This window comes from Lithobates pipiens, unplaced genomic scaffold (assembly GCF_037356315.1).
Source record: "Lithobates pipiens isolate NorthernLeopardFrog02 unplaced genomic scaffold, aLitPip1_a1.2 Scaffold_10, whole genome shotgun sequence".
NCBI lineage: Eukaryota > Metazoa > Chordata > Amphibia > Anura > Ranidae > Lithobates > Lithobates pipiens.
This window is the reverse complement of record NW_027507686.1, coordinates 143,566,579-143,593,797: the sequence shown is the minus strand read 5'-3', so window position 1 is coordinate 143,593,797 and position 27,219 is coordinate 143,566,579. Positions and strand designations below refer to the sequence as shown.

The 27,219-nt window shown below is 43.6% G+C and overlaps 1 protein-coding gene across 1 annotated transcript in view; it reads right to left on the bottom strand.

Annotated features, from left to right (window-relative positions):
* ADCY7 (adenylate cyclase 7) overlaps window positions 1-27,219 on the bottom strand; it is a 228,605-nt gene that overhangs the window by 39,584 nt on the left and 161,802 nt on the right. Inside the window, exons 13-18 of the mRNA XM_077458399.1 lie at window positions 15,046-15,118; window positions 14,737-14,834; window positions 8,893-8,977; window positions 8,544-8,681; window positions 8,390-8,458; window positions 935-1,101 (exon numbers count right to left, since the gene is read on the bottom strand). Coding sequence (XP_077314525.1) covers window positions 935-1,101; window positions 8,390-8,458; window positions 8,544-8,681; window positions 8,893-8,977; window positions 14,737-14,834; window positions 15,046-15,118 — 630 coding nt within the window. The remainder of the gene's footprint in view (window positions 1-934; window positions 1,102-8,389; window positions 8,459-8,543; window positions 8,682-8,892; window positions 8,978-14,736; window positions 14,835-15,045; window positions 15,119-27,219) is intronic.

Sequence of the window (27,219 nt, the reverse complement as noted above, 5' to 3'; positions counted from 1 at the left end):
AGCGCAGGCTCCGATCCTATGGGATCATCAGAGAGAAATGTGCTCAATACAGCTCCCAGTGGTGACACATAGGCATTATGACATTTACTAAATTAAAGGAGACATTATAAGAAAATTTAGAACATTTCTTAGAAAAAATCCACTTACCTTTCCCGCTGCAGGGTTTTCTATGGCAAACCAACAGACCCAATCTTCCCCCTTCACGGTGGGTTCCATTAAACCTTCAGGAGCTGGGGATCCTCGAGGAAAACGCACAATCCTGGATCTGTAATAACTGCCAGAAAAACTTTATGGCCTTAATGCCAAAAATTACCGGATCCCGGGTCCAGCTCTCTAAATGGGCAAGGCCTTGTTTCTTTGGATTCGAAGCCCGGGTACCATTTAATTTGGCAAAAAAGACACTTTGAATGGATTCGACTGCATGGCTAGACCCAGCAAGGATTGTCCAGTGGAGCTCAGCACAGCACACCTTTACTCGTGACCAACAACTTAGACACTGGCGAAAAAACTGAGGTACTCCCACTAGTGGGAGGGGTTATATAGGGAGTGCACTTTTTAATTGAGGGCGTGCCAGTGTCCATCACCTGAAGGTGGCCTATAACCCACATAGTAACTACTATGGTTCTATGTCCTGTGATGTACGATAAGAGATAACTTTTTTTCTGTGACAATGGATAAAAACTCCCGGCAACTACTGCACAATGACAATATTTACTTATTAAAATGATAATCCCAGCCACGACACGTTCTCACGTTCTCCTTGTGCAGGTTTACTCTGGGTACTCTGGCTTCCTCCCACACGCAAAAAAAGACATGCTGGTAGGTTAATTGGTTCCTGTCTGAATTGACCCTTGTATGTGTATGTATGAATGTGTGCTATATAAGTATATTAAATTATACCCTTACGTTGCAGTGAACCTTTTAAAACTCTTACCTGCTGTTGGTCAGTAAAGCATTTCTGAACAAGGCAGAATGTGTATGAAAGATGATGACATTGTACACTATGAAGGCAGCAAACAGGAGGAGCATCTTCAGCTCAAAGCTCATTCTCAAGAACACCGAGCATGCAATGAAACCCAAAATACAGCAGTATATGTAATACTAGAACAAAAGATAAAATATAATCACATTTATGCTTTTTTCAAAGATAATACAAGCAATGAAATACACATATAGTCAACATATCACACAAATGTAACCTTAATATCTACTAATACACAAACTAGTAATTATGATATACGCTGATTAGCCATAAGTTTAGGACCACTGACAGGTTAAGTCAATAACATTGATTAGCTCATTACACTTGCAACTGAAAAATAGATGTGCTAGAAATAGATTAGGCAGCAAGTAAACATGTTATTTATGAGGTTGATGTATTGAAAGCAGAAAAAATGGGTATCACAGTTTGTTGTCTATGGGGCTGCATAGTCGCAGACTGGTCATGAGTGCCCATGCTGACCTAGATACACAGTTAAAAGCACCTAACATGGGCACATGAGCATCAGAACCAAACCAAAGAGAAATGGAAGAAGGTGGCCTAGCCTGATGAATCACATTTTCTTTTACATCATGTGGGGGCATACCTAGGAAAGAGATAGCACCAGGATGCACTATGGGAAAAAGACAAGTTGGCAGATGCAGTGTGATGGTTTGGGCAATGTTCTGCTGGGAAACCTTGGTGCTGCCATTCAAGTGGATGTTACTTTAACACTAGTGTTGGGCGAACAATTCGAGCGGAGCAAAAGTTAGGCCCGAACATCGCCTGTTCACCGAACACCTGAATTTGCTGGTCGCTCAGCTGGATGCTCGCCCGTCGAGGAACCCACAATGCACTGTGCGTTTCACAGTGCATTCTAGGGTTGCTGGTCAGGTGCAAGGCTTCGCCAATTAGGGCATCAGAACCCTGTCAGAGCCCTGATTGGACAAAGTGATGATAACTTTCTCCAATCAAGGCTCAGTGCTCACAGTGCTAAAGTAACTTCCCATAGGAAGCATTTGCATTGTGTTGGAGATAGAGCAGGGCTCAGTTTGCTACTAGCGAGTTAGTGTATTCACTTATTGTGACTCACTCACTTATTGTGACTTTAGAGTGTTAGTATAGTGTGTGAGTGTAGTGTGTCAGTGTAGTGTGTCAGTGTAGTGTGTCAGTGTAGTGTGTTACTGTAGTGCAGTGTTTAACACAGCTTTGCATAACATTTGACGCAGAGTGTTAATGTAACGTGAGTATAGTGTAGTGTCAGTGTAGGTTGTTAGTGTAGTGTTTAACACAGCATTACATAACATTTAGTTCTGTATATAGTAGGGTTGCACCGATACCACTTTTTTAAGACTGAGCACAAGTACCGATACTTTTTTTTCAAGTACTTGCCGATACCAATTACTGATACTTTTTTTTTCATGTCATGTGACAGTGGCACTAATATGCAGCAGTGTCAGTAGTTTTTTATTTTTAGTTTTTTACAATTTAACATCTAAATATTTACTTGTTTTTTTCATTAATATCATTTTTTTCCGGGGGGGGGGGGGGTGTTGGGGGACTTTGGTGAGGTATCAGGGGTCTGACCAGACCACTGATATCTCCCCCTCCCCTTTGAGACAGAAAAAGAGAATGAGGACACAGATTTCCCAGTCCCTTTCTCAGCAGCTTTAGCTGCACTGGAGATGAATGGACAGGAGACAGAGGCTCCTATCCCTTTATAAATGGATGCATTGTAAACACAGATTACCATGCTCAGTTATGAATGGACAGAGGCAGTGATCACTGACTTTGTGCATTCGGAAAAGGAAGGAGCCGGTAAATGACATATATACCTGCTCCTTCCTCCGTTCTCCATCTTGACAGATCCGGGACAGGGGGGGACCAGAGGAGGAGCCGGAGAGCCAGTGAGGACATGGATCGGGACCCATAGGAGGACATGGATCAGGACCCAGAGGAGGACATGGATCAGGACCAGGAGGAGGAGACAGGGGACATGGGGAGCACAGAGGAAAACCTGGAGCAGGACACAGAGACCCAGGGAGCACAGAGGGGGACTCGGAAGAGGACACACGGGACAGTCAGTGCGGCAGTGGAGGCAGTTACAAGCACCGATCTCCCTGACAGCCGCGGGAGGGAGAGGAGGAGAAGCGCCTGTCAGAAAAGTTATACAGGGAGATTGGTGCTTGTAACTGCCCCCACCGCCTCACTGATCATGTCTGAGGCTGCCCAGGTCTCGGACCAAGCATCGGAGCATTTGCACAAGCATTTGCAAATGCTCAGTTTCAATACTGATACTAGTATCAGTGCAACCCTAGTATACAGTGCTGTATACTCCTTTTTTTTGGTAGATGCGTGTTTTTTTTTGGGGGGGGGTTGTCTTTTTGTCCCCTGCCCGTCCCCCTTTTTTTTTTTAATTGTCAGCCACAGTTTTTCTGACTGCGATGCTAGTGTTCCCCATTTTTATTTTATTTTTTTATAGTTTTTACATTTCTGTCAGTGTCAGTCCTCAATTTAAAGTGCACCAAACACACACTTCTATTAAATTTGGGTAATAAGGCCCCCCCTCCATCATGTCTAGGAGGCCAACAAGGAGAGGCAGACATTCCCATGCCACTATGAGGGGGCACGCAGCATTTTTGTCCACAGGCAAAGGTGGATGTGATCCATCCATCTTGCAGGGCACATTTGTCCTGGTTTAGTGATGTTGCCGGTGCTATCCAGTCACAGCATGCAGAGGAGGAGGTGGACTGGCATGCTAAACCATCCTCATCCTCCATGATCCAAACTGACACCAGTGCACTGTCCACCACAGCTGCCAGAGCAGCTTATTCTGCCTCCTTGTCCACAAATACTCCTGCCATAGCCCAAGCATCATGCATGGAGGAGTCAGGGGTGATATTTGAACACAGCGTTAGCCACTTGCTTCTTCAAGACACAGATATTACTTGATTCTGATGTCGGTTCTGAGGTAGAGGAAGGGAGTAACATGAGCCTACAAAGAGGGGAGAACATTGATAAACAACAAATTGGCTGTCATGTTCTCCCAGCCGCATCGCATTGCCAAGTTGGCTCAAGTGAAGTTGAGGATGGAGGAGATGATGATGATGATAATGATGATAAGGTCACTGAAGAGACTTGGGAGTCGGATAGAGCAGAGGAGGAAAGTGAGGGGGAGAAATCAACCTAAATGAGGCAGGATGTCCTCCAGAGGCAGCCATCATGGAAAAGTGGAGAGCAGCCAACCTATTCCAACAGATTGTGGGGCTGTTATCTTCTGGCCACTTTCCAGAGCTCAGCTGTGTGGGCCTTTTTTGCACACATGCAGCCGATCACACTGTTGCAATCTGCCTGCAGATCAAAAACACCAGCTATTTGGGTACCACATGCTTAACCACTTTCCGACCAGCGCACGACGATGTACGTCGACAGAATGGCACGGGCAGGCATATTGGCGTACAGGTACGTCCAATATGCAATGCCGCCCTGCCATCACGCTGGTCGGGACCCCCGTGAGTCCGGTCGCGGGACCCGCAAACTCGATTGCCGCGGGCATCCCCGCGATCGCCTCACGGAGCGGCCGAATGGAGGAAATGCAGAGTAAACAGCATTTCTCCATTCTGCCTAGCAACTAGTGACGCTGATCTCTGCTCCATGTGATTGGAGCAGAGATCAGTGTTCACTAAATGAAAGCCCAACCCCCCCACAGTTAGTAACACACCCCTAGGAACACTTAACCCCTACACTGCCACCCACTGGTTAACCCCTTCACTGCCAGTGTCATTTACACAGGAATCACTGCATTTATATAGCAGTGATTACTGTATAAATGACAATGGTCCCAAAAATGTGTCAAAAATGTCTGATGGGTGCCCCACAATGTCGCAGTCGCAATAAAAATCGCTGATCGCCACCATTACTAGTAAAAAAAAATAATAAAAAATTATTAATAAAAATGCTATAAAACTATCCCTATTTTGTTAACGCTATAACTTTTGCGCAAACCAATCAATAATCGCTTATTGCGATTTTTTTTACCAAAAATATGTAGAAGAATACGTATCGGCCTAAACTGAGGGAAAAAAATGTTTTTTTATATATTTTTGGGGGATATTTATTATAACAAAAAGTAAAAAATAATGCGTTTTATTCAAAATTGTCGCTCTATTTTTGTTTATAGTGCAAAAAATAAAAACCGCAGGGGTGATCAAATACCACCAAAAGAAAGCTCTATTTGTGGGAAAAAAAAGGACGTCAATTTTGTTTGGGAGCCACGTCGCACGACCGCGCAATTGTCAGTTAAAGCGACGCAGTGCCGAATCGCAAAAAGTGGTCTGGTCTTTGACCAGCAAAATGGTCCGGTCTGCAAGTGGTTAAGGCATTTAACTTCCCACCACTCAGCCCAAAAAGCACCTGAAAGCCACAAACAAGGGACACAATTCTTCTCCTCCTCACCTTTCATGTCTCCCCCCGCTATATCTCATGACCTCTCAGCAGCCTCCACTGACAGGGATTATGATTTAGAAAAGGGTGTCACAGGTATTGATGGATGAACTTCCGACGGGACGTTTCGCGAACGCGGCCAAAAGTTCACGAACAGCAAAGTTTGCGGCGGACCCGATTGACTTTAATGGCAGGTGAACCTTAAAAACCTACAGGTCATATTTTCAGCCACAAAATTCTTACTAGCTGTGCACACATAGTCCCACCACATGAACACTGACATAACAAAAGTATTAAGTGAATCTGGGATTGACAACGACAAGCATTCTTTTTTTATCTGTGAAATTTTGACAATTCAGGAACGCATGAAGGCCATGGAGGAGAGGCAAGGTCAGAGCAGGCTATGAAGGGGGTGCAGGAGATGATCAGTGCCACAGTCAGGGCAGCGCAGTCCTGTGCCAGTGTCCCAGTGTGCCAACCTGTGCTTGAGCCCCTCCCTCTGCCCGGCCCTTACCCCCACCTATGCAGGGCTCCACTGCGGTGGTCCGGAGGTGCCGGTCCAGTGCTGATCCTCAGCCATGGTGCTGGCACTGCCTGCTGATTGGCTTTTCCACTGCTATCTCCCTCACTGTCTGACACCAGCACCAAGATAGAGGCACTGACACCAGCACCGTGATAGAGAGCACTGACACCAGCACAGAGATACAGAGCACTGACACCAGCACCGAGATAGCACTGACACCAGCACCATGATAGAGAGCACTGACCCCAGCACCGAGATAGAGAGCACTGACACCAGCACCGAGATAGAGAGCACTGACACCAGCACCGAGATAGAGAGCACTGACACCAGCACCGAGATACAGAGCACTGACACCAGCACCGAGATAGCACTGACACCAGCACCATGATAGAGAGCACTGACCCCAGCACCGAGATAGAGAGCACTGACACCAGCACCGAGATAGAGAGCACTGACACCAGCACCGAGATAGAGAGCACTGGCACCAGCACCGAGATAGAGAGCACGGACACTAGAGAGTAAAGGAGTGGTTATTTCCAAAGGAGTGGTTGATTTATGCCAACATCTTGCTATTGCAATTAGGCTAGACATATGTAAGAAATAAATTTACTCACTTCCTTAACCACTTACCGACCAGCGCACGCCGATGTACGTCCTATTTTTGAAGAGGGATATCTCGGTAACGGCAGCAGCTGCTGCCACAACCGAGATATCCATCTCTTCAGGCGCCGGTTGTCTGTACGATAACGGTGGTCTCCGTGGCGGATTCGCCGCAAGATCACCGCTATCGGCGGCAGGAGAGGTGCCACCCCCCCCTCCCACCGCCCTCCCGCACCTTTGCCGCTTACCGGAGCCGTCGGTAGCGATTGGGTCCTTTCGCTAGCTGGGTATGGAGACAAGTGAGGCTAAGATGGCCCCCACTCGTCTCTATACCATAGGAGGGCGGAAGCGACATCAAAACGTCACTTCCGCCCATACCTCTTAAAGGTATATTTTTTTTAAATGTCATTTTTTCTTATTTTTTTTTTTTTGCATTTTAGTCCAAATATGAGATCTGAGGACTTTTTGACCCCAGATCTCATATTTAAGAGGACCTGTCATGCTTTTTTCTATTACAAGGGATGTCCTTGTAATAGGAATAAAAGTGATCAAGGATTTTTTTTTTTTTAAACAGTGTAAAAATAAATAAAATAAATTAAAATAAATAAGAAAAAAAAAGGTTTTTAAAAACACCCCGCCACGACGAGCTTGCGCACAGAAGCGAGCGCATACGTGAGTAGCGCCCGCATATGAAAACGGTGGTCAAACCACACATGTGAGGTATCGGTAGAGCGAGAGCAATAATTCTAGCCCCAGACATCCTCTGTAATGCAAAAAATGCAACCTGTAGAATTTTTTAAATGTCGCTTATGGAGATTTTTGAGGCTAAAAGTTTGACGCCATTCCACGCGCCGGCGCAATTTTGAAGCATGACATGTTGGGTATCAATTTACTCAGCGTACCATTATCTTTCACAATATAAAAAAAAATTGGGCTAATTTTACTGTTGTCTTATTTTTTTATTTAAAAAAGTGAATTTTTTCCAAAAAAAGTGCGCTTGTAAGACCGCTGCGCAAATACGGTGTGAAAAAAAGTATTTCAATGACCGCCATTTTATTCTCTAGGGTGTTAGAAAAAAATATATAAAATGTTTGGGGGTTCTAAGTAATTTTCTAGCAAAAAAAACTGTTTTAAACATGTAAACACCAAATCTGAAAAAGTGGCCTGGTCCTTAAGTGGTTAAAGTGGTTGTAAACCCTTACAAACCACTTTGACCTACAGGTAAACCTAGATTAGGGCTTACCTGTAGGTCCAAGAAATATCTACTAAACCTACACGGTTTAGGAGATATTTGCCAAAATACAGGTACCGCACTGAGCGCACCGCTGTCAACGGAGATATGCCGTCAGTGGCGGCTCCCGTGTGCATGCGCGGGAGTGATGCCATCGCGGCTTCGTCGAATGACAACGGCAAAGCAGCGAGACCCACCGAGAAGATGGATGCTCCAGACTACAGGGGACAGCGGTGACATCGCTGGCTCCTGTGTCAGGTAAGTGACACATAATGGACTACTATGCGATGCATAGTAGTCCATTATGCTTTACCTTTGCAGGGAATCAAAGAGGAAGTATACCCATCAGGGTTTACTTCCTCTTTAAGTAAATCGGTGAACCTTCTACAAAGTTACACATCTTCTGGGAATTTTTTTTGAGATTTATAAGAGTCACAGAGTTCATTTAGAGATACAGATCAACAGATCTTTACTAGTGGCACTATATTCCACTGGTAATAATTTATAAATCTTACTGGGCCACTCAATAATCGAAAAAGAATGTGTAATTTTATACACAGATTCATGATATGTTATTACTTTTTCTCTTACAGAAAATTGTGGAAAAACTTACTGGTATGCTTTGACAGCTGTTTGTCCCCAAGTTAGAGCCATTGCATTTCTGTAGAGTTTGGTCTAAAGGCTGAAAGAACAAACATACATATTCCTTAGTAATAATGATAATTTAACAGTCCATAGTGCTTACAGATGCCATTAAAAAGGCTTACCAAATTAAGAATAGCAATTGCTAGGAGTGCTGCTATAGTCAACATAGCCAATGGAACTCTCACTAGAGGTTTAGTCTCTACCATTTCTGCTATAGAGCGTAGTGAATGTGACATAGGCGAACTTTCCCCACAGAAACGCTGTAAAACACAGACAATCTGTTATTACTATTGCATGCATATAAACCACCAGCTGTCCGCCAGACTGATTTTCAAAAACTGGCACAAAGAAAACCAGCATGATTGTCCACGGGTAACCTGTCAATTCTGGCTTTTATGCTCCAGTTTTTGTAAGTCAGTTCCACCAACAACTTGATGGGTAACCAGTTAGCAAAGTGGGGTACAGACTTACCGCACATTTGTCTGCATAGCAAATAAGCAACACGCAAACGATTATCAATGACACCACAGCAAATGAAACCCCTAGTTTCACACTCCTGCAAGAGAGAAAGTTGACAATGTTTCAATAAAATGAATGGTTGCTTAGCGTTTGGAAATTTTAATTATATTCCATTTCATGAATTGAAAAACTGGCTAGATTATATTTTTATCTAGACATGCTCATAGGTCACTTATAGACCTTCAAAGGCAAATGTGCAAGCATGATCTGGAGGCTCACCGGCACTAGGTTCAGCATTGGGTTGCAGGTTCAGAAATAGAAACATTTACATTTTAAGCTGTTATATCCAGAATTGTCTCTGAGAAAAGAGACCTAGCTGTGCTGACTGACAGGGATGCAAGAATCAAAGAGTGACTCAACAGAATTACCGTATTTTTCAGCGTATAACACACGCCCCAAGTTTAGGAGGGAATTTAAAAGAAAAAAACTTTTAGGAGGGAAGTTTAAGGAAAAAAACTTACATTTAAATGCCCATCAATGCAGCCTTGTCAGTGTCATTTGCAGCCTTGCATTGCAGCCTTGTCAGTCATTTGCAGCCTTGTCAGTCGTTTGTAGCCTTGCATTGCAGCCTTCCATTGCAGCCTTGTCAGTCGTTTGCTGCCTTGCATTTGCAGCCTTGTCAGTCATTTGCAGCCTTGTCAGTCGTATGCAGCCTTGTCAGTCATTTGCTGTTTAAAAATGGCGCCGGTAGTTCTCGGCTGTTCTCAGCGGCTTTAGGCTATTTTCGGCTGCACTCGGCTGTTCTCGGCTATTTTTGGCCACACTCGGCCGCTCTCGGCAGCTTTTGGCTTTAAGAAAGCCGATGAGAACGGCCGAGTACAAGGAGTGCGGCCGCAGATAGCTGAGAACGGCCGCAGATAGCTGAGAACGGCCGAAGATAGCCCAGAATGGTCGAAAATACACGGAAGCCACAGAGAACGGAAGAAAGAGGTAGCAATAGCGGGGGATCGGCGTATAACACGCACCCCCGATTTTCCCCTGATTTTAGGGGGAAAAAATGCGTGTTATACGCCGATAAATACGGTACAAATTGTTACATTTTTCAGCAGGTAACACAGTTTACACATCTATAATTCAACCTTTTATTTTACTGAGAGAAAGAAGGAGAAAAGAATTTAAAAAAGGAGGGGGAGGGAGGAGAAGAGAAAGGCAGGGGTATGTGGGGACGGTCAAGCTTAGACATACAGCGGGTAAAATAAGTATTGAACACGTCACCATTTTTCTAGGTAAATATATTTCTATTGCTATTGACATGAAATTTTCACCACATTTCAGTAACAACCCATGCAAAATATACATACAAAAAATAATAATAATAATAATTTCAGAAATTAAGCTATGTGTAATAAAATGGAATGACACAGGGAAAAAGTAATGAACATGCTAACTGAAATTTATTTAATACTTTGTACAAAATCCTTTGTTAGCAATAACAGCTTCAAGACCCGTCCTGTATGGAGAAACAAGTTACATGCGTTGCTTGGGTGTGATTTTGGCCCATTCTTCCACACAGTCCTAAAAGCTTGAAGGTTCTGTGGGCCTCTTCTATGATCTTTAGTTCTTTCCATAGATTTTCTATTGGCTTCAACTCAGGTGATTGGCTTGGCCATTCATGCAGATTTATGTTCTTTCTTTGAAACCAAGTAAGCCTTTCCTTGGCTTTGGGTTTGGGATTGTTTTGCTGAAATGTCCACCCTTGTTTCATCTTAAGCACTGCACAAACTATTGGCGGTATAAAAATCCTGTATAATAATAATAAAAATAATCTTCATCATCCTGGAAGATATCAGCAGATTTTTACCAAGAATGTCTTGGTACATTTTTCCATTCATCCTTCCTTCAATTATATGAAGTTTTCCAGCACTGTATGCTACTTTTCTGATAATGCTTTCACTCCTCTGTCAGAAATCTTGTGAGGAGCATCTGGTCAAAGCCGGTTTATAGTGAAATTATTTTAACACTTACGGACTATGGCCCCAACTGTGCTCACTGGAACATTCAGAAGTTTAGAAATTCTTCTGTAATCAATGTCATCAGTAGGGATGAGCCGAACACCCCCCCCGGTTCGGTTCGCACCAGAACCTGCGAACGGACCGAAAATTTGCGCAAACTTTAGAACCCCATTAAAGTCTATGGGACTCGAACGTTCAAAATCAAAATTGCTCATTTTAAAGGCTAATATGCAAGTTATTGTCCTAAAAAGGGTTTGGGGACCCGGCTCCTTCCCCAGGGGACATGTATCAATGCAAAAAAAACTTTTTTAAAACTGCGTTTTTTCCGGGAGCACAGATTTTATTGACGCTTAAAGTGAAAAAAAAGTGAAATATTCCTTTAGATATCATGCCTGTGGGGTGTCTATAGTATGCCTGTGAAGTGGCACATGTTTCCTGTGTTTAGAACAGTCCCTGCAGAAAATGAAATTTCTAACGGAAAAAAAAGTCATTTAAAGCTGCTTGCGGTTTTAATGTAATGTCGGGTCCCGGCAATATGGATGAAAATCATTTAGAAAAATGGCATGTGTACTCCCCCTGCCCATTACCAGCCCCTTTGGGTCTTGTACGGATATTAAGGGGAACCCCGTACCCAAATTAGAACAGAACAGCAGTATACAGGCGGTGCAAACAAGACAGGGACTGTGTAGGTTTGTTGTTAAGTAGAATCTGTTTGTAATTTTGAACTGGTACATTTTTAAAGTGTAACTCCAAATCTATTTTTAAGCTTTTTGGAAAACATAGGGAAGGGTTATCACCCCTGTTTTTGCTGTCTGTGCACCTCTTCAGAAGATTTTTAGTAAAACAAGGATTGGGATAAAGCATCAGTGGAGAGGAGACACATTTTTCCCATATCAACTCTTACAGGAGAGAATTTCCCTTCCTAGGGGTAGATTTCATCTCACTTCCTGTTGTCTCCTTCCGTTTGCAGGTAGGAGACGCTTGTAAGTTGGATGTTTAAAAGTAGGGGCCTGCCCTATGTGATCTGCAGAAATTTGGGCCTAAGGTGTTTGTGTTGCCACAACACTGTAAGCCCTCAAAGTGACTCTTGGTGGGCGCTGGAATGCCCTGCTGTGAACTATTATATCAAGAATTGTAATTACATGCACCTGTTGAACAGGGGCTGAAAAATTGGGCCTTAGGCACTGGTGCCACAACACTGAAATACCTCAAAGAAACTCTAGTTGGAGAGCAGGAATGAGCCCTGCTGCAGAACACCAGCAATTGGGGTAGCTTTAGCTGTACAATGTGCAGTTGGCACAATACACCGACTGTAATTGCTATAGCTGCCTGTGGTATAGGACCAGCAGAACACCAGCAATTGGGGTAGCTTTAGGTGTGCACTGTACAGGTGGCACAATACACCGACTGTAACTGTTACAGCTGCCTGTGGTATAGGCTCAGAAGAACACCAGCAATTGCGGTAGCTTTAGGTGTACACTGTGCAGGTGGCACAATACACTGACTGTAATTGCTGCAGCAGCTGCCTGTGGTATAGGATCAGAAGAACACCAGCAATTGGGGTAGCTTTAGGTGTACACTGTGCAGGTGGCATAATACACCGACTGTAATTGCTACAGCTGCCTGTGGTATAGGACCAGCAGAACACCAGCAACTGCGGTAGCTTTAGGTGTACACTGTGCAGGTGGCACAATACACCGACTGTAATTGCTGCAGCTGCCTGTGGTATAGGACCAGCAGAACACTAGCAATTGGGGTAGCTTTAGGTGTACACCGTGCAGGTGGCACAATACACTGACTATAACTGCTACAGCTGCCTGTGGTATAGGACCAGAAGTATACCAGCAATTGAGGTAGCTTTAGGTGTACACTGTGCAGGTGGCACAATACACTAACTGTAATTGCAACAGCTTCAAAGGAAATTCAGACACTGTCTCTCCGTCTATCCCTCTCTCTCATAGCCGACGCAACACACTACACAAGGCCACCGCGCAGGCGGCTTTATATAGTCTGGGGCATGTACTAAACCCCCTGATTCATAATTGGCCAAAGGCATTCAATTATGGCTCTCTTCCCTGATGGTGCTGTGTTTGGCCAAGCATGCAGGTCATAGTGCATGCTTGACCAATCATCAGCCAGCAATGCGATGCCGCAGTGATTTATATGCCGTGAGCACCACTCAAATTTGGCGCGAACGGCCCATAATGTTTGTATTTCACCGAACGGGTGAACAGACGATGTTTGAGTCAAACATGGGTTCGACTCGAACACACAGCTCATACCCAATCATCAGTATGTTTTGCAATAATAATGTTGCAAAGGTCTTGAGAGAGCTCTTTGCTTTTACCCATCATTAGATGTTTCTTGTGTGACACCTTGGTAATGAGACTGATATTAATTTGCACCGACAAGGGGCAAAATAGCTTTCTAATTACTGATAGATTTCAGCTGGTGTCTTGGCTTCCCATGCCTTTTTGCACTTCCCTTTCTTCACGTGTTCAATACCTTTCCCTGTGTCATTCCATTCTTTCATTTCTGAACTTATTTGTTTTGTATGTGTGGGTTGCATGGGTTGTTACCGACATGTGGTGAAAATTGCATGTCAATAGCACCTTTAGAATTAAACTTACCTAAAAAAAATGGTGATGTGTTCAATACTTATTTCTCCCTGTATAGTTCTGTCTCAGAAACAAACTAGATTGATGAGAAAGTAGAACATAAAGTGGTTGTAAACTTCAGAAATGAAATATGAACAAAGCATATCCCTCTATAGTGTGTACTTGTCTTAAGAGCACTAAGGGAGAGAGTTTCTAAAACTTACACAGAATCAGGTGTAGCTGTGCATGGTAACCAACCAGCTTCTAACTTCAGCTTGTTCAATTACACTTTGACAATAAAACCTAGAGGCAAATATGGTTACTATATCCACAACTGCACTATATTCTGTGTGCACCAGTTTTAGTAAACTACCACCTAAGTGTCATTTCTGTCTGCTTCTTTGTTCCTCTGCTATCAGCATGAACCATTTCTGGCATTTTTTTCCCCACACCAAGAGAAAAAAGTGACAGTGGAGTTATCTTCAGCAATCAGCACACAGCTTGCAAATGACAGCCTCAGATCTGTTCCTGTGAACTGTGTGAAGAGGGTGTGTGTTCCTTCTCACCAATCAGCTCTCATGGCTCTCCTCACTGAGCTCTGCAGTGTGTAACTTCAGTTCTCCATGCCCTGTTTTCTGAAAGCTCAGACAAGCTTTATAAATTCTGGACTTTCAAGGTCTGTAGAGAAGAGAAGACTGCAGACAAACAGGTACAACTTATGTAGGAGGATTTGTTTAATTTCTGTGTATCACCTGAAGCCAGTCACTATATTGGGTATACGTAAGGGTTTGCAACCCTTTAAATAAAGTATTGGTTACATTTTGGCATGTCAATGAATAACCACTAATACTTGCATGGAATTTTAAATTTTCAACTTTCACATTCTCTCTCATTTGCATTTGTCAGTTAATTACTGGCTTAGTTAAAGACCTAAAGTTCACAAAATGACTGCCAAATATACCTATTTAAAAATCTTCAAAAAATAACCTCTCTGAAAAGGGCAGACACATTTTATTTCCAGGCAGTGTGTTCAGATTTCTTGTAATTTATATGTTATTTGACAGTATTAGATGAGATGTGGTTGTTTATCTTACAACATCATCTAAATCAACCCCATATGTAAGCAAACATTTCCAATACAACATATCCTATTTCCAACGTATATGTAACCTAATTTTCCAGAGATAAGAGATAATATTATGGCTGAATGAAACTTTATTTTTTTCATTAGTAGCATATATACCAACCTTGGCATGACCAATATTTGGATCAAGAATATGCACAGAAACACTACACTGGCACATAAGAAATAATTCCGGATCTTAGGTATTCTGAGGGTGCGGTACTGAAAAACAAAACATACATCAAATAATACATTTAGAAAGGGAATTCACTTTCTTCAAGCAGCTAACTTAAGCAGATAAGTCCAGGGAGACTGTTGGTATACATAATGATATAGCTTTGCTGAAAATTACATGATGCTAAGTACATTTAGTTTACATCTAAGTTAAGGCAAGATGGACATGAAACAGAAAATAAGAAATATTGTTTTTTACCTCTCTTTCCAGGCCATCGGCAGTGAAAAAAAGCAGGAAAGCATAAAAGTCATCTGATTTACCAAACCTGGGTCTAAAAGATAGAAAACAGGCAGCTTTATTTACTTCAGCTGTTCAATCCATGTCTTATTATACAACTAGATCATAAAAATATAAAACATTGGAGTCACTGCTATTACTCAGTGTGATCCTCCTGCATTTTTAATACAGCAAAATTTATTTTGTATTTAATAATTAGCTATGTTACATAGATACAGTTGAAATTTGTGATGCTGTAAAATTGCCACTACTAGTTTTCAAAGCATTTGTCTCCAAGAATGTCAGATTATGTCAATGCCCAAACACATAAGTGCATATTTAAGGGGGTTAATATATTATCAGGGGTTAATAGTTAGAGCTGTGGTTTAAGGAGTTATGTTTTAGCGTTTAAGTGAACTTGTGCTCTGCCCATTCTGAACAAACATAATGCAACCATCACCAGTCATGCAAAAAGGACCACCTATCTTTCTCAGTGAGAGACCTAGTAATATTAAATGCTTGTTGCCCAGGATCTGTGATTTCAGCATGTTCATATGACAGCTGGACATTTTATGTGGTCATTTGGATGAGGATTCACTTATTTATTTTTTTAGTCACGATGGTCAACATCACTAAAGATGCAAGTATTGCCATACTAAATAAGCCTTTTGAAAACTCACATGGATTACGTTGAATGAAAAAATTGTGAGTGTCCTACAAGATAAACAATCCATTTTCGACAAAATATGGTCCACTTCGCTTGTGTATTTGCAGGTCCCAGATGAATGAATCTAATCATATGAATAAGTTGATGCAGGATCCCCGTGAGAATCCATTTCCTTTCTTCTTCTCTTTTCCTCTTCTTATCTGTTTCATTGTTTCTTTGACTCCTGCCAGCCTAAGCCCTTGTACACACGATCGGAGATTCCGACGGAATGTGTCCGATCGGAGCGTTTTGTCGGATATTCCGACTGTGTGTGGTCTGCATCGGACTGTTTCCATCGTAATATCCGTCGGACCAAATTTTCCAACTTGCCGGAAATATTTTCCGACAAAATGCTCCGATCGGACATATTCCGATCATGTGTAGAGAATTCCGATCGGACAAAGTGCCACGCATGCTCAGATCAAATTCCTACATCAAAGCTATTGGCTACTAGCCTGAACGTAGTCCCATCATAACTAAATTACTTCATCATGTTCTGAAAGATCGGATTTTCCGACAACTTTGTCTGACCGTGTGTATGCAACAGTTTCGGACAAGATCCGTCGGACAAAATCCGACGCATTTGGTTGTCGGAATCTCCGACCGTGTGTACAAGGGCTTAGTATCACGTTCTATTACCTTCTTCTTTTCCTTTCTTATGCTTAGTAACGAGTAATACTTTGTGAACTGTGATCGCTGGACATGGGCTTTCCTACCTGGTGGACCTACTTCCAGTGACTACGTTTTAAGGTGGTCTCAACCTCGAAATCTTGGGTTTTATTGTCCCACATTATGATTCAAGTGGTGATCATATAGATCACCCCCCCCCCCCCCCCCCCTCTCCAGTGTTTATAATATTTTTGTTGTTTTAATATCCATGTTATAATACAAAACATCTTATTCCGGTCCACTTCTGGTGGTGGCCAAATGCTCACCTGTGAGCTTAGAGAAGACCTAACCCAATTGCCAAGATATTCTGTTGTTTTGTTTCCCCCCACTTATGTACCATTTCTTATTGTCTATACAAAGCATGCAAGGATTGTTCGCTGCTCTGCACAGTGCTCTTGTTGCTTTTACTCTTCTCAAAATCTTAATAAAAACTACTGAAACAGAAACACTTACAAAAAGAAGAATTCATGTTGAACAATTTTATTCACTAGAACCCTCTGCAACTTAATAAAATATAAGCTCTGTGCTGTGATCCAGAGACCACAGCAATCTGGCACGATCGTGACATTCAGTTATACCATCAAAAATCCTTTAGCAGGCAGAGTTTATTTTTTATTTTTAACCACTTCAATACTGGGCAGTAATGTTTCTCCTTCACTGATGTGTGCTGACGAGGCTGCACTGATGGGCACTGATAGGCAGCTCTGATATGCAGCACTGATGAGCACTAAGAGGCAACACTGATGGGCAGCATTTATGGGCACTGACAAGCATCACTGATGGGTACTGAAAGGCGGTGCTGATTGGCATCACTGGTGGGCTCTGACATGCATCACTAATGGGGCTGCATTGATTATCATTGCTGATGTTCTCACTGAGAAAAGCTGCTTATTGGCTCTCTTCTCCTCACGCACTGTCAGTATGAGTAGAGGAATGCTGGAAACTGGTACTTCCTATTTACATTGCATAGGCTCTTTACCATGATCAGATATGCAGTGTGTCTGAGGGACACAAACCGAACCACTGATTGCCGCTCTGCGCAACCCTGGGAGCGCGCACAAGCGGCTTGTTCTGAAGGATGTCATATGATGTCCACTCAGAACAATAAAACCACTGCCTGGCCTATGCAGAATGATGGCTGGGTGGGGGTTTTATTGTGGTTAAAACAGCCAACCAAAGTCCAATGTCATAACAAGGCTTTTATTGTTGAAAATATATACTACATATAAGTACACTTGAAGACTCCTTACAAATAGTTATGAAATCTGATAAAAAAAAAAAACACACAACAACTATCTATACAGGATTCTCGTTTGGAGGACTTGAAGAACTGTCTCCAACGGAACAATATTAGGATAATAGTCCTCCCTGAACAGGTGGAAGGAAATACATCAGTGGCATTCCTAGAGAAATGGCTTATAGACACTATGGGAGCAGAACAATTTACTTCTCTCTTTTCTATGGAGCGGGCACATAGAGTCTCTGCTAGACCCCTGTCCTTGGGAGGAACATCAAGATCAAGAACATCAGATATACGGGTGGACGGTTCAAAGATAAGCTTTTTCCCTGACTTCTCAGCAGCAGTGCAATGCCAGAGGGTGGGATTTTTGGAGGTGAAGCGACAATTGAGGCAGCTGGAGCTGTCCTATTCTATACTATTTCCAGCCAGGTTAAGAGTAAAGGTCCAGGATAATACATACCCCGTTTCTCCGAAAATAATACCGAGCATGATTGTCGGTGATGGCTGCAATATAAGCCCTACCCCCCAAATAAGCCCTCCCCTGTTTCCCTGAAAATAAGCCCTACCCTGGAAAGAAGACCTAAAAGGACTTTAACTAGGGCTTATTTGGGGGTAGGGCTTATATTGCAGCTATCCCCTACAATCATGCTAGGTCTTATTTTCAGGGAAACAGGGTACTTCTTTGCATCACCAGACTTAGCGACTCAGTGGTTGGACAATTAAAAGTGGCCAAATTAACTTCCCAAGACAGTTTGACTTTTTAGAATTTTTTTCTTCTCTCTACTCTTTTGGGGGAGGTCTGCATAGTGTTTTTGGGGTTAAAAGCGCAGAGGGCCTGTATCGTATGTTAAGGAAAATTGTTGCCCATACTTACCGTAATTTTCCTTTCCTGGATCCTCTCCATGTCAGCCTACAGTGGGTCAGCTCTGCCCCCTCTGACCCCTCCAGAATTTGTCATTGCTGAAAGGGCAGAGACATGGACCTTCAGGGAATTATAAGCCAGGCCATCATCCAGTCCCTGCTGGAGAAACTCCAAGAAGTTTGAAACTGAAGGAGATTCAGGCTCCCAGCCCTTTTCCACAGCGATGCGTTGAAAAGCCTTCCATACTCGGTGGTAGATCGAGTTTGTAGACTTTTTGCGAGACCGTAACAAGGGTCTCACCACTCGCTCTGAGAGGCCCAAATTCCTCAGAGATTTCCTTTCAACTTCCATGCCATTAGCTTCAGAGTCCTGGAGTTTGGATAACACATTCCGTTCTGGAGCAGGAGATCCCGACAACATGGAAGCGGGATTGGTTGACACATCTTAATTTTCCATACCAGCGGGAACCATGGCCTCCTGGGCCAAAATGGTAGAATTGCTATGGCTGTCACCCTCTCCCTGCGAATCTTCAATAGGGTCTTGAGGATTAAAGGAAGCTGAGGGAACACATACACCAAGGGGAAGTCCCATGGTCTGGACAGAGCATCCTGGCCGTGAGCTCGTGGATGGTATGTTCTGGAGAAGAAGCAAGGAAGCTGGGCATTCCTCCCTGATGCCATGAGGTCTATTACAGGCACCCCCCAGACTCTGAAGATCCTCTGCATAAGATCCGGATTCAAGGCCCATTCCCCGGGATCCAAAAAGCTCAGACTCAGATTGTCTACTAAGGTATTCTCAGGCCCCGGAAGATAGGCTGCGGTCAGGGTGATAAGATTCTTCTCGGCCTACTGGAATATCCAGCCTGCGACTTGGAGCAGGACTCGACTCCTGGTGCCCCCCTGGTGGGACACATATGTGACAGTGGTCTTGTTATCAGACAATATTTTGACAGCTTGACCTTTCAAGAGCGGCCGGAAGGCTAGAAGAGCGCACCGGGCGGGCTCCAATTCCAGGAAATTGGATGTTTGTAGGACGTCGGGGGCCACCGACCTTGAGCCTGCTCACCCAGGCAGTGGGCTCCCCAACCTAGGAGACTGGCATCGGTAGTAAGGACTATGGGTTCCGTAAGCTGAAGGGATACCCCCGGGCAAGGTTGCATGAGACTGTCCACCAAAGCAGGGATTGACTTATTGACCTTGGAATGTGTATCCTTTGTATTAGAGAATGCCGATCCCAATGGAGAAGGAAATTGCATTGAAAAGCCCTTCTTCTCCATCTGGCCCATGGGACTACCGGGATCGTGACTGATAACACTCCGAGATAGCGCATCCATTCTCTTGCTGCAAGAAATGAGCAGATCATTACTTTTCTCGTTTGAGTCTGAATGTCCCGAATTTCCCTCAGAGGAAGAGAGACTCGACCCTGTCTTGTGTCGAACCTTACCCCCAGGTATTCTAAAACCTGGGTTGGATGTAGTTGGCTTTTTCAATGGTTGACTAGCCAGGTGAACCGAGCCAGCGTTCCGCAGGTGAGAGACACGTGGTGAAGTAGAAGATGTTCTGAAGAGGCTAATAGCTACAGATCGTCCAGGTAATGAAAAATTCGAACGTCCGTGACTCTGAGGGTTGCGATGATGGCTGAGAGCACTTTCGAAAAATGTTCTGGGTGCTGTGCAAAGGCCAAATGGGAGGCACCAAAACTGGTAATGAGAGCCTTCCACAGCAAACCTGAGGAGACGTGATGAGCCGGATGGATGGGAACATGTAGATAGGCATCCACCAAATCGATGGAGGCCATCCAATCTCCTTCTTTCACCACGGACATGATAGTCTCCAGCGATTCCATCATGAAAGGAGGGACCCTCCCATATGAATTTAGGGCCTTCAGGTCTCAGACTGGTCTGAAACCTCCTGAAGCTTTTGTCACCAGGAACAATGGGGAATAGACACCCAGACCTAGTTCTTGCTTTGGTATTGGGATGATGGCCCCCGCCATCAGCAAACCGCCTCTTGCACACACTGCCTCTTCTCAGAGGAGGTTGGAACTTTGGTTTCCATGAACAGGGACTGCGGAGGACTTGACCCAAACTCGAGACGATAGCCATCTCGAATTATGGACAAGACCCAAGCGTCCAGAATTTCGTCCGCCCAAACCCTCTCGAACCAAGCGAGTTTTGCTCCCACTTGAGGGTCTTGGGCGGAGAAACCTTCAAAAGGTCTTATCGGATGACTTGGGGGCTTGGCCCTGCTTGGACTTGGAGGCTTTTGGGAAAGGAAAAAAGAGCTGGCCTCCATTGCCTGGAGAATGGTCTACCAGGCCTGTAGGAACTTGCCTCCTTGAAACTCTCCCGGACCTTCTTGCCGGACGAAAAGGCTGCCGCTGCCTCCTCCTTTCCTGTGGGATTAAACCTGATTTGCCTCCGGACACATGTTGGATCGCCAACTCCAAGGGTTTACCGAAAATAAGTTTACCATGGAACGGCACTGAACATAGGCTCTGCTTTGAAGAATTATCTGCCGCCCAGTGTCTTAACCACAACGCTCTTCAGGCTGTCATGGAGTGGGCCATGATCTTCGCCATCATTCTGACCTGATCAACAGCTGCTTCCATCAGAAATTGGACAGCTGTCTTGACAAATTGAAGAAATAATAGAGAGAGAGACGGCGCCCTCTAAGTGCAGCAATAAAATTACAAAAATTTATTAAAACGGTTTAAAAACACTCACATTAGATTAGTGGTGTAAAGGCACATCTTAGATAGTGTTTCATCCGTATGTCCATAGGCACTACTGATGGGGCTGTAGTAAAGGTTCACAGCATCTATCCTTTTAGCCGGTGGTTAGTGGCTTAGTCCATTCCGTGAGAATCTTCAGGATGGTCAGGATGGTCGGGGTGGTGCTGGTCACTGTAGTGCCCTTAGTTTGATCTTCAAGGAGTCTGTGTCATCAGGAGACGGGCTGAGATAGGCGGCGCTTCGGAGCATGCATGCTCCTTCATCAGGCTTTGATAGTGGCCATGTTAATAGAGGCAGATTTAAATGCTAGATAGGAGGGGCGAGGAGAGTGGGCGGTGACCCAAAATCTAAAAAATATGTATCATGTGGGCAGAAATAAAACATACAGAGAATGTCAGCGTTATGGTTGCAGAGCATGCACGGAGGGTTCTCTACACATGCCGAGGTGCGGCGTGAGCGTGGCTATAGCGCGCCGTATGAAGGGGGTATCCATAGAGACGGAGCATGCGCAGTGGCTGGCGGGGATTCCCTGTGAGAAGGGATACGCGACGTGTGCGTCATTGTGGTACGTCATGTAGAGAGGAAGGAGGGTAACTATAGAAACCAGACATGCGCAGTAGCAACAGAGAGTTCCCGATGAGGACGAGAGGACGGCATCAGTGTGGTCATAGCAACGATCGGGCACAAAAGGCAGACAGATAGCATTGAAAGAGAAGACATAACTAAGAAAAGTAACACTAGAGAAAACTGCAGGGAAGAAGCGGAATGAGAATGGACAAGGAATAAATGGAAAATATATATATATATATATATATATATATATATATATATATATATATATATATATATATATATATATGGGTAAATAATAATGAAAATACAAATAGAAATGAAAAAATAAAATAAATTAAAATAAAAATAAAGATGAAACTGGGGATAAGGGTGAATAAAGTATAAAGTTAAAGAAAAAAGGAGGATATGAACAATAAGGTGTTTAGGGTTAGTAGACGCATGTAGAGCCATATACATATGGGAAAGGGGACCGATACGGTAGACCTCATAGATGTACAAATCTCCATATTAATGTAAATATATACATACAAAAATCTAAGTTCATACACATTTTAAAATATACAATGATGATGATATAAACCAAAAACCGGCAAAAGGAAGGATTAAAGGCTAAGCGAGATGAGAAAATCATACAAGATATAAGAATATAAATAAATATATGTATTTCACAAGAGAATATTGATTTTGATTCCCTCATTTAGGCCCCCAGGGGCTAAGGTGTCTAATTTATATATCCAGTAATTTTTCTCTTTCACATAGACGTTTATAACGTTCGGCGATTGGAAACGTTGACGGAATGGATTCTATCACCCAGACACGTAAACCTGTGATAGATTGTTCATGATATTCTTTAAAGTGTCTGGGGACGCTATGTTTGTCCTTACCCTTCTCAATTAGATTGCGATGTTCGCCAAATCTTTTACGAAGTGCACGTATAGCGTGGCCTACATATAGTATTCCACAGGGACAAGTAAGGCAATAAATTACATACTCTGAACTGCAATTAAAGAATTCAGGAATGGGGTATTGTTTCCCCTTATGATGAAAATTTTTTTTGTTTGTGTTTGTGACATGAGCACAGGTGAGGCATAGCGTTTTTTTTACACTGGTACATGCCTTTGATATCGAAGAAAGTTGTAAGGGTGTTGACTGGGGTGTTGGCTCGGGGTAGCCTTTGTCTTTGAATTTTTTTTATCAAAGTTTGACTATGGGAGATATAATCTTGTTTTAGTGTACAGATCTGCTTGAGATGACAAAATTTACTTTTTGGGATATTTTTTAGCCATCTTGGGTGGTGGCAACTGTCAAAATGTAGGTAAGAATTTCTGGAGGTAGGTTTCATGTAATTTTGGGCACAGATGGTGTTGCTTTTATGAAAGAGTTCCAGATCCAGGAATGCCAAAGTATCACCATCTGTGACGGAGGTGAAGGATAAACCCATGCCATTGTTGTTGCAATGGTGAACAAAAGATGGAATGAGGCTATCGGGGCTGTCCCAGATGATAACTACGTCAACTATGTACCGGCTGTAGAAAATTATATAAAAAAAAATAAAAATTATATAATTGAAGAGGCGAGGGACCGCCAGCTCCAAGTTCCTCTGCAGAACAAACATCCAACTCCGAGACCCAAACTTTGAGTGCTGCTGCCACCGAGGTGAGTTCCAGCGCCGGCCTGCACGCCACCCCTGCCACTGAATATAACCTTTTCAAATCCGTATCCACTCTCCGATCCATGGGATCTCTGAAAGAGACTGAATCTTCTAATGTGAGAGTAATATGGCGAGCCAAATGTTGTAGTGAGGCATCCACCCTGGGGGTAGTGTCCCATAATTCTGCATCCTTTAAAGCAAAAGGGTACAATTTTGAATATCTGTTGTTCAGGCTAAATCTCCTTTCTGGCCTAGCCCATTCATCTTCCAGTATTTCCCGGATTTCAAAAATAAGGGGAAAGGACGGCAAGGATTTCTTCAGTTTCGGATAGTATTTCCACAGCTTTTTTGGAGGCGGAGTCTCTTCCTGGCACTGCAACGCATCCTTCACCGCCTCTACCAAGATGGGGATCAAAGCAAAATCAAAGGTACGTTAACCCGGGGTCACCTCAGCCTCTGAAGAATTGTAGTCAGACTCCCCACCTGTCTCCGGATCCGGATCTGGTGAAGAAGAAGCTGGACGGGTGATTCTCTTAGATGCTCCTCTTAGCCCTTCCCTGACTGCGGATCTAATACATGATCTCACTTGACAAGCTTCAGATGCGTTATTCCCCGCGCAGCTTCTTTAAGACAGGAAGCGCACACTAATTTTCCTGGAAGGGCTTCAGCCGCACAGGCCCAAGAGCCTGCTTCTTATGATTTACTCAGAGAGGAGGACCTGGATGAGGAGGCGACCTGCCCCCTGTGCTTGCGACTGGACCTGGTCTTCCTAGATGTTCTTCGCCGGCTTGAACTCTCCTGACTCTGGTATGAGCTACTGCAGTGAGGCTCCGATGAGGGAGTACCGGGAGAGGAGACTGTTGCTGCATGCGACTCTGCAACTTAACATGTCGCGACTTCCTCTTGCTCTTACGAGGCAACACAGCAGACTCAGAGCCTCTTTGTGGGTGTTTAGCTCGCACTGGGCTTTTCTCTCTGTTGAAAAAGACAGAAGAGATGCTCTCTTTAAAAAAATAAAAATAAAGAATAAAAAAAAAAAAAAAATCATAGGTAAAAACCTGTCCATGGGCTCTTCAGTGCAAACAGGCAGGCGAATGGATCTGGGAGGAGAGAGGAAGGCTCAATCCACAGCAGTATGAAAAGGCAGCCATAAAAAAATAACAAACACAGTTGCTACCTTGAATGCAGAGCAGCACAGCCAGCTGGAGCACTCACAGTAACAGCAGGGAAGCCCAGAGAGAGAGAGAGAGAGAGAGAGAGACCGCCCCTTTAAGCCAGCATCGGTGTGAGTGAATACAGAGCGTCCCGGCAGTTGCTAGGCAAATGAACAAGCAGAGAAGCCGCCGTGACGTCACCCACTAGCTCAGGCCGTACTAGGGGAACAAGGGGGAGGACTGCAGAGCCCAGCAGCCCACTAGCCACCAGGGAAAGGTAAAAATATATTAAACAGCACACACAGAGGGAGGGGAGGGGAGCCATAACCGCATCACAAGCCTGCTAGCTTCAGGAGGACCCACGGGTGGACTTCAAAGCCCAGCAGCACTAGCCACCAGGGGAGGGGTGACAATATGTATTTACAGGGAGAACCACACACCGCCAGCCTCCCTGTTCTTCTCATCTGCCACAACAGTTATTTAAACTGTCACCATATGTCCCTGCACAATGGAAACCCACCTCCTTGGGAGATTTACAGCCCGTCTGGGGGGTCTTCTGTGCCAGGAGAGGCTGAACCCGGACAGGACATCCAATTGACCCAGGATCTTCACTCCAAAACAAAACTTTCAGGTTTTTTTTTTGTTTGTTTTTTTAAAGGCGTCCGGAGCGAGGACGAAAAAAGAACGTCGTGCTGGTCTTTTATGGGCTGGAAAAAAGGTGGTCCTGGAGGGGTCAGAGGAGGCGGAGCTGACCCATTGTAGGCTGACATGGGGAGGTCTAGGAAAACTGAAATACAATCTTCTCTATATAGGATGGCTGACACTACCCCAGAGATCCTGTAGGTATTCTGGGAATTTTATCAGGATTTATACAAAAGTAGGGCATCCTACTTAAAGAGGACTTGATAAAATTCTTTAAATCCATTAATCTACCAACCTTATCAGACACAGAGAGAGAGTTATTATAGGGACCATTAAAATTGGAAGAGCTAAGACTCGCAGTAGCTAACCTACCTAATAATAAAACACCTGGACGTGATGGCCTTCCAGGGGAAACAAAAAATATAGGGATGTATTGCTACTCGACTTGTTGGAAGTCTTTAATCATGCCAAGTAGGAGGGCTCTTTGCCCCCCTTTGATGAATGAAGCAGTGATCATTATGCTTCTGAAACCTGGTAAGGATCCAACCAGTCTTGATGCACATCGCCTAAGCTCTTTGTTAACGTCAGACATCAAATGTTAAAGATATTGGCGACTAGACTGTCAAAATATATTACAAAACAAATTCATTGTTATCAGTCAGGATTTATCCCTAATAGATCAACAGCTAACAATATCAGACGCTTGTTTTTAAATTTACAACTTCCCATAGATAACAGTGGAAACAGAGCCATATTGTTGCTGGATGCGGCTAAAGCATTTGATGGTATAGAATGGGTCTTCTTATGGAACTGTTTATCCACTTGCCAACCAGCTCACGCCGATGTACATCAGCAGAATAGCACATACAGGCATATTAATGTACCTGTACGCTGCCCTTTAAGATGAGGCTTTGTGCGGATAAACAGTGATGTGCTGATGTAAACAAGCATTTCTCCATTCTTCCTAGTGACAGGACACTGATCACAGCTCCTTGTGATCGGGGGAGCGGTGATCAGTGTCGTGACACACGTAGCCCATCCCCCCTACAATTAGAGCACATCCCTAGGACACACTTAACCCCTTCTGCGCCCCCTAGTAATTAACCCCTTCACTGCCAGTCACATTTACACAGTAATCAATGCATTTTTAATCGCACTGATCGCTGTATAAATGTGAATGGTCCCAAAATAGCACCAAAAGTGTCCGATCTGTTCGCCATAATGTTGCAGTCACAATAAAAAATGCTGATCGCCGCCATTACTAGTAAAATATATATATATTAATAAAAATGCCACAAAACTATCCCCTATTTTGCAGACGCTACAACTTTTGCACAAACCAATCAAACACATAATGCGTTTTTTTTTACCAAAAATCCAAAAATATATAGAAGAATACGTATCGGCCTAAACTGAGGAAAAATATTTTTTTATATATATATTTTGGGGATGTTTATTATAGTAAATAATATTGCGTTATTTTTATTGCATTTGGACCGAGATATATAGGATGGATACAACTTTTAGATAGCTCCCCGAGTGCAAGAGTACAGATAAATGGATATACTTCAGCCCCCTTTTTTTTGAACAGAGGAACAAGGCAGGGCTGACCCTTGTCTCTGTTCCTTTTTGCATTAGCCGTAGAACCTCTGGTGGAGGGTATCCATGGCTGCACAGATATTGTGGGGTTTCAGAGGCCTACAAGCGAAGAAAAAATAGCACTCTATGCAGACAATACCCTAGTGTTTCTAGGGGATACACACACTTCTTTGTCCACAGTTATTTTACTTATACACACCTTTGGGATATTCTCAGGATTTAATATTAATTGGGATAAATCGGTAATACTGCCCATGGTTACGATATGTTTGGAGCTTTCACACCAGGCTCATCAAATGAATTTAGTTACATCATTTAAGTACCTGG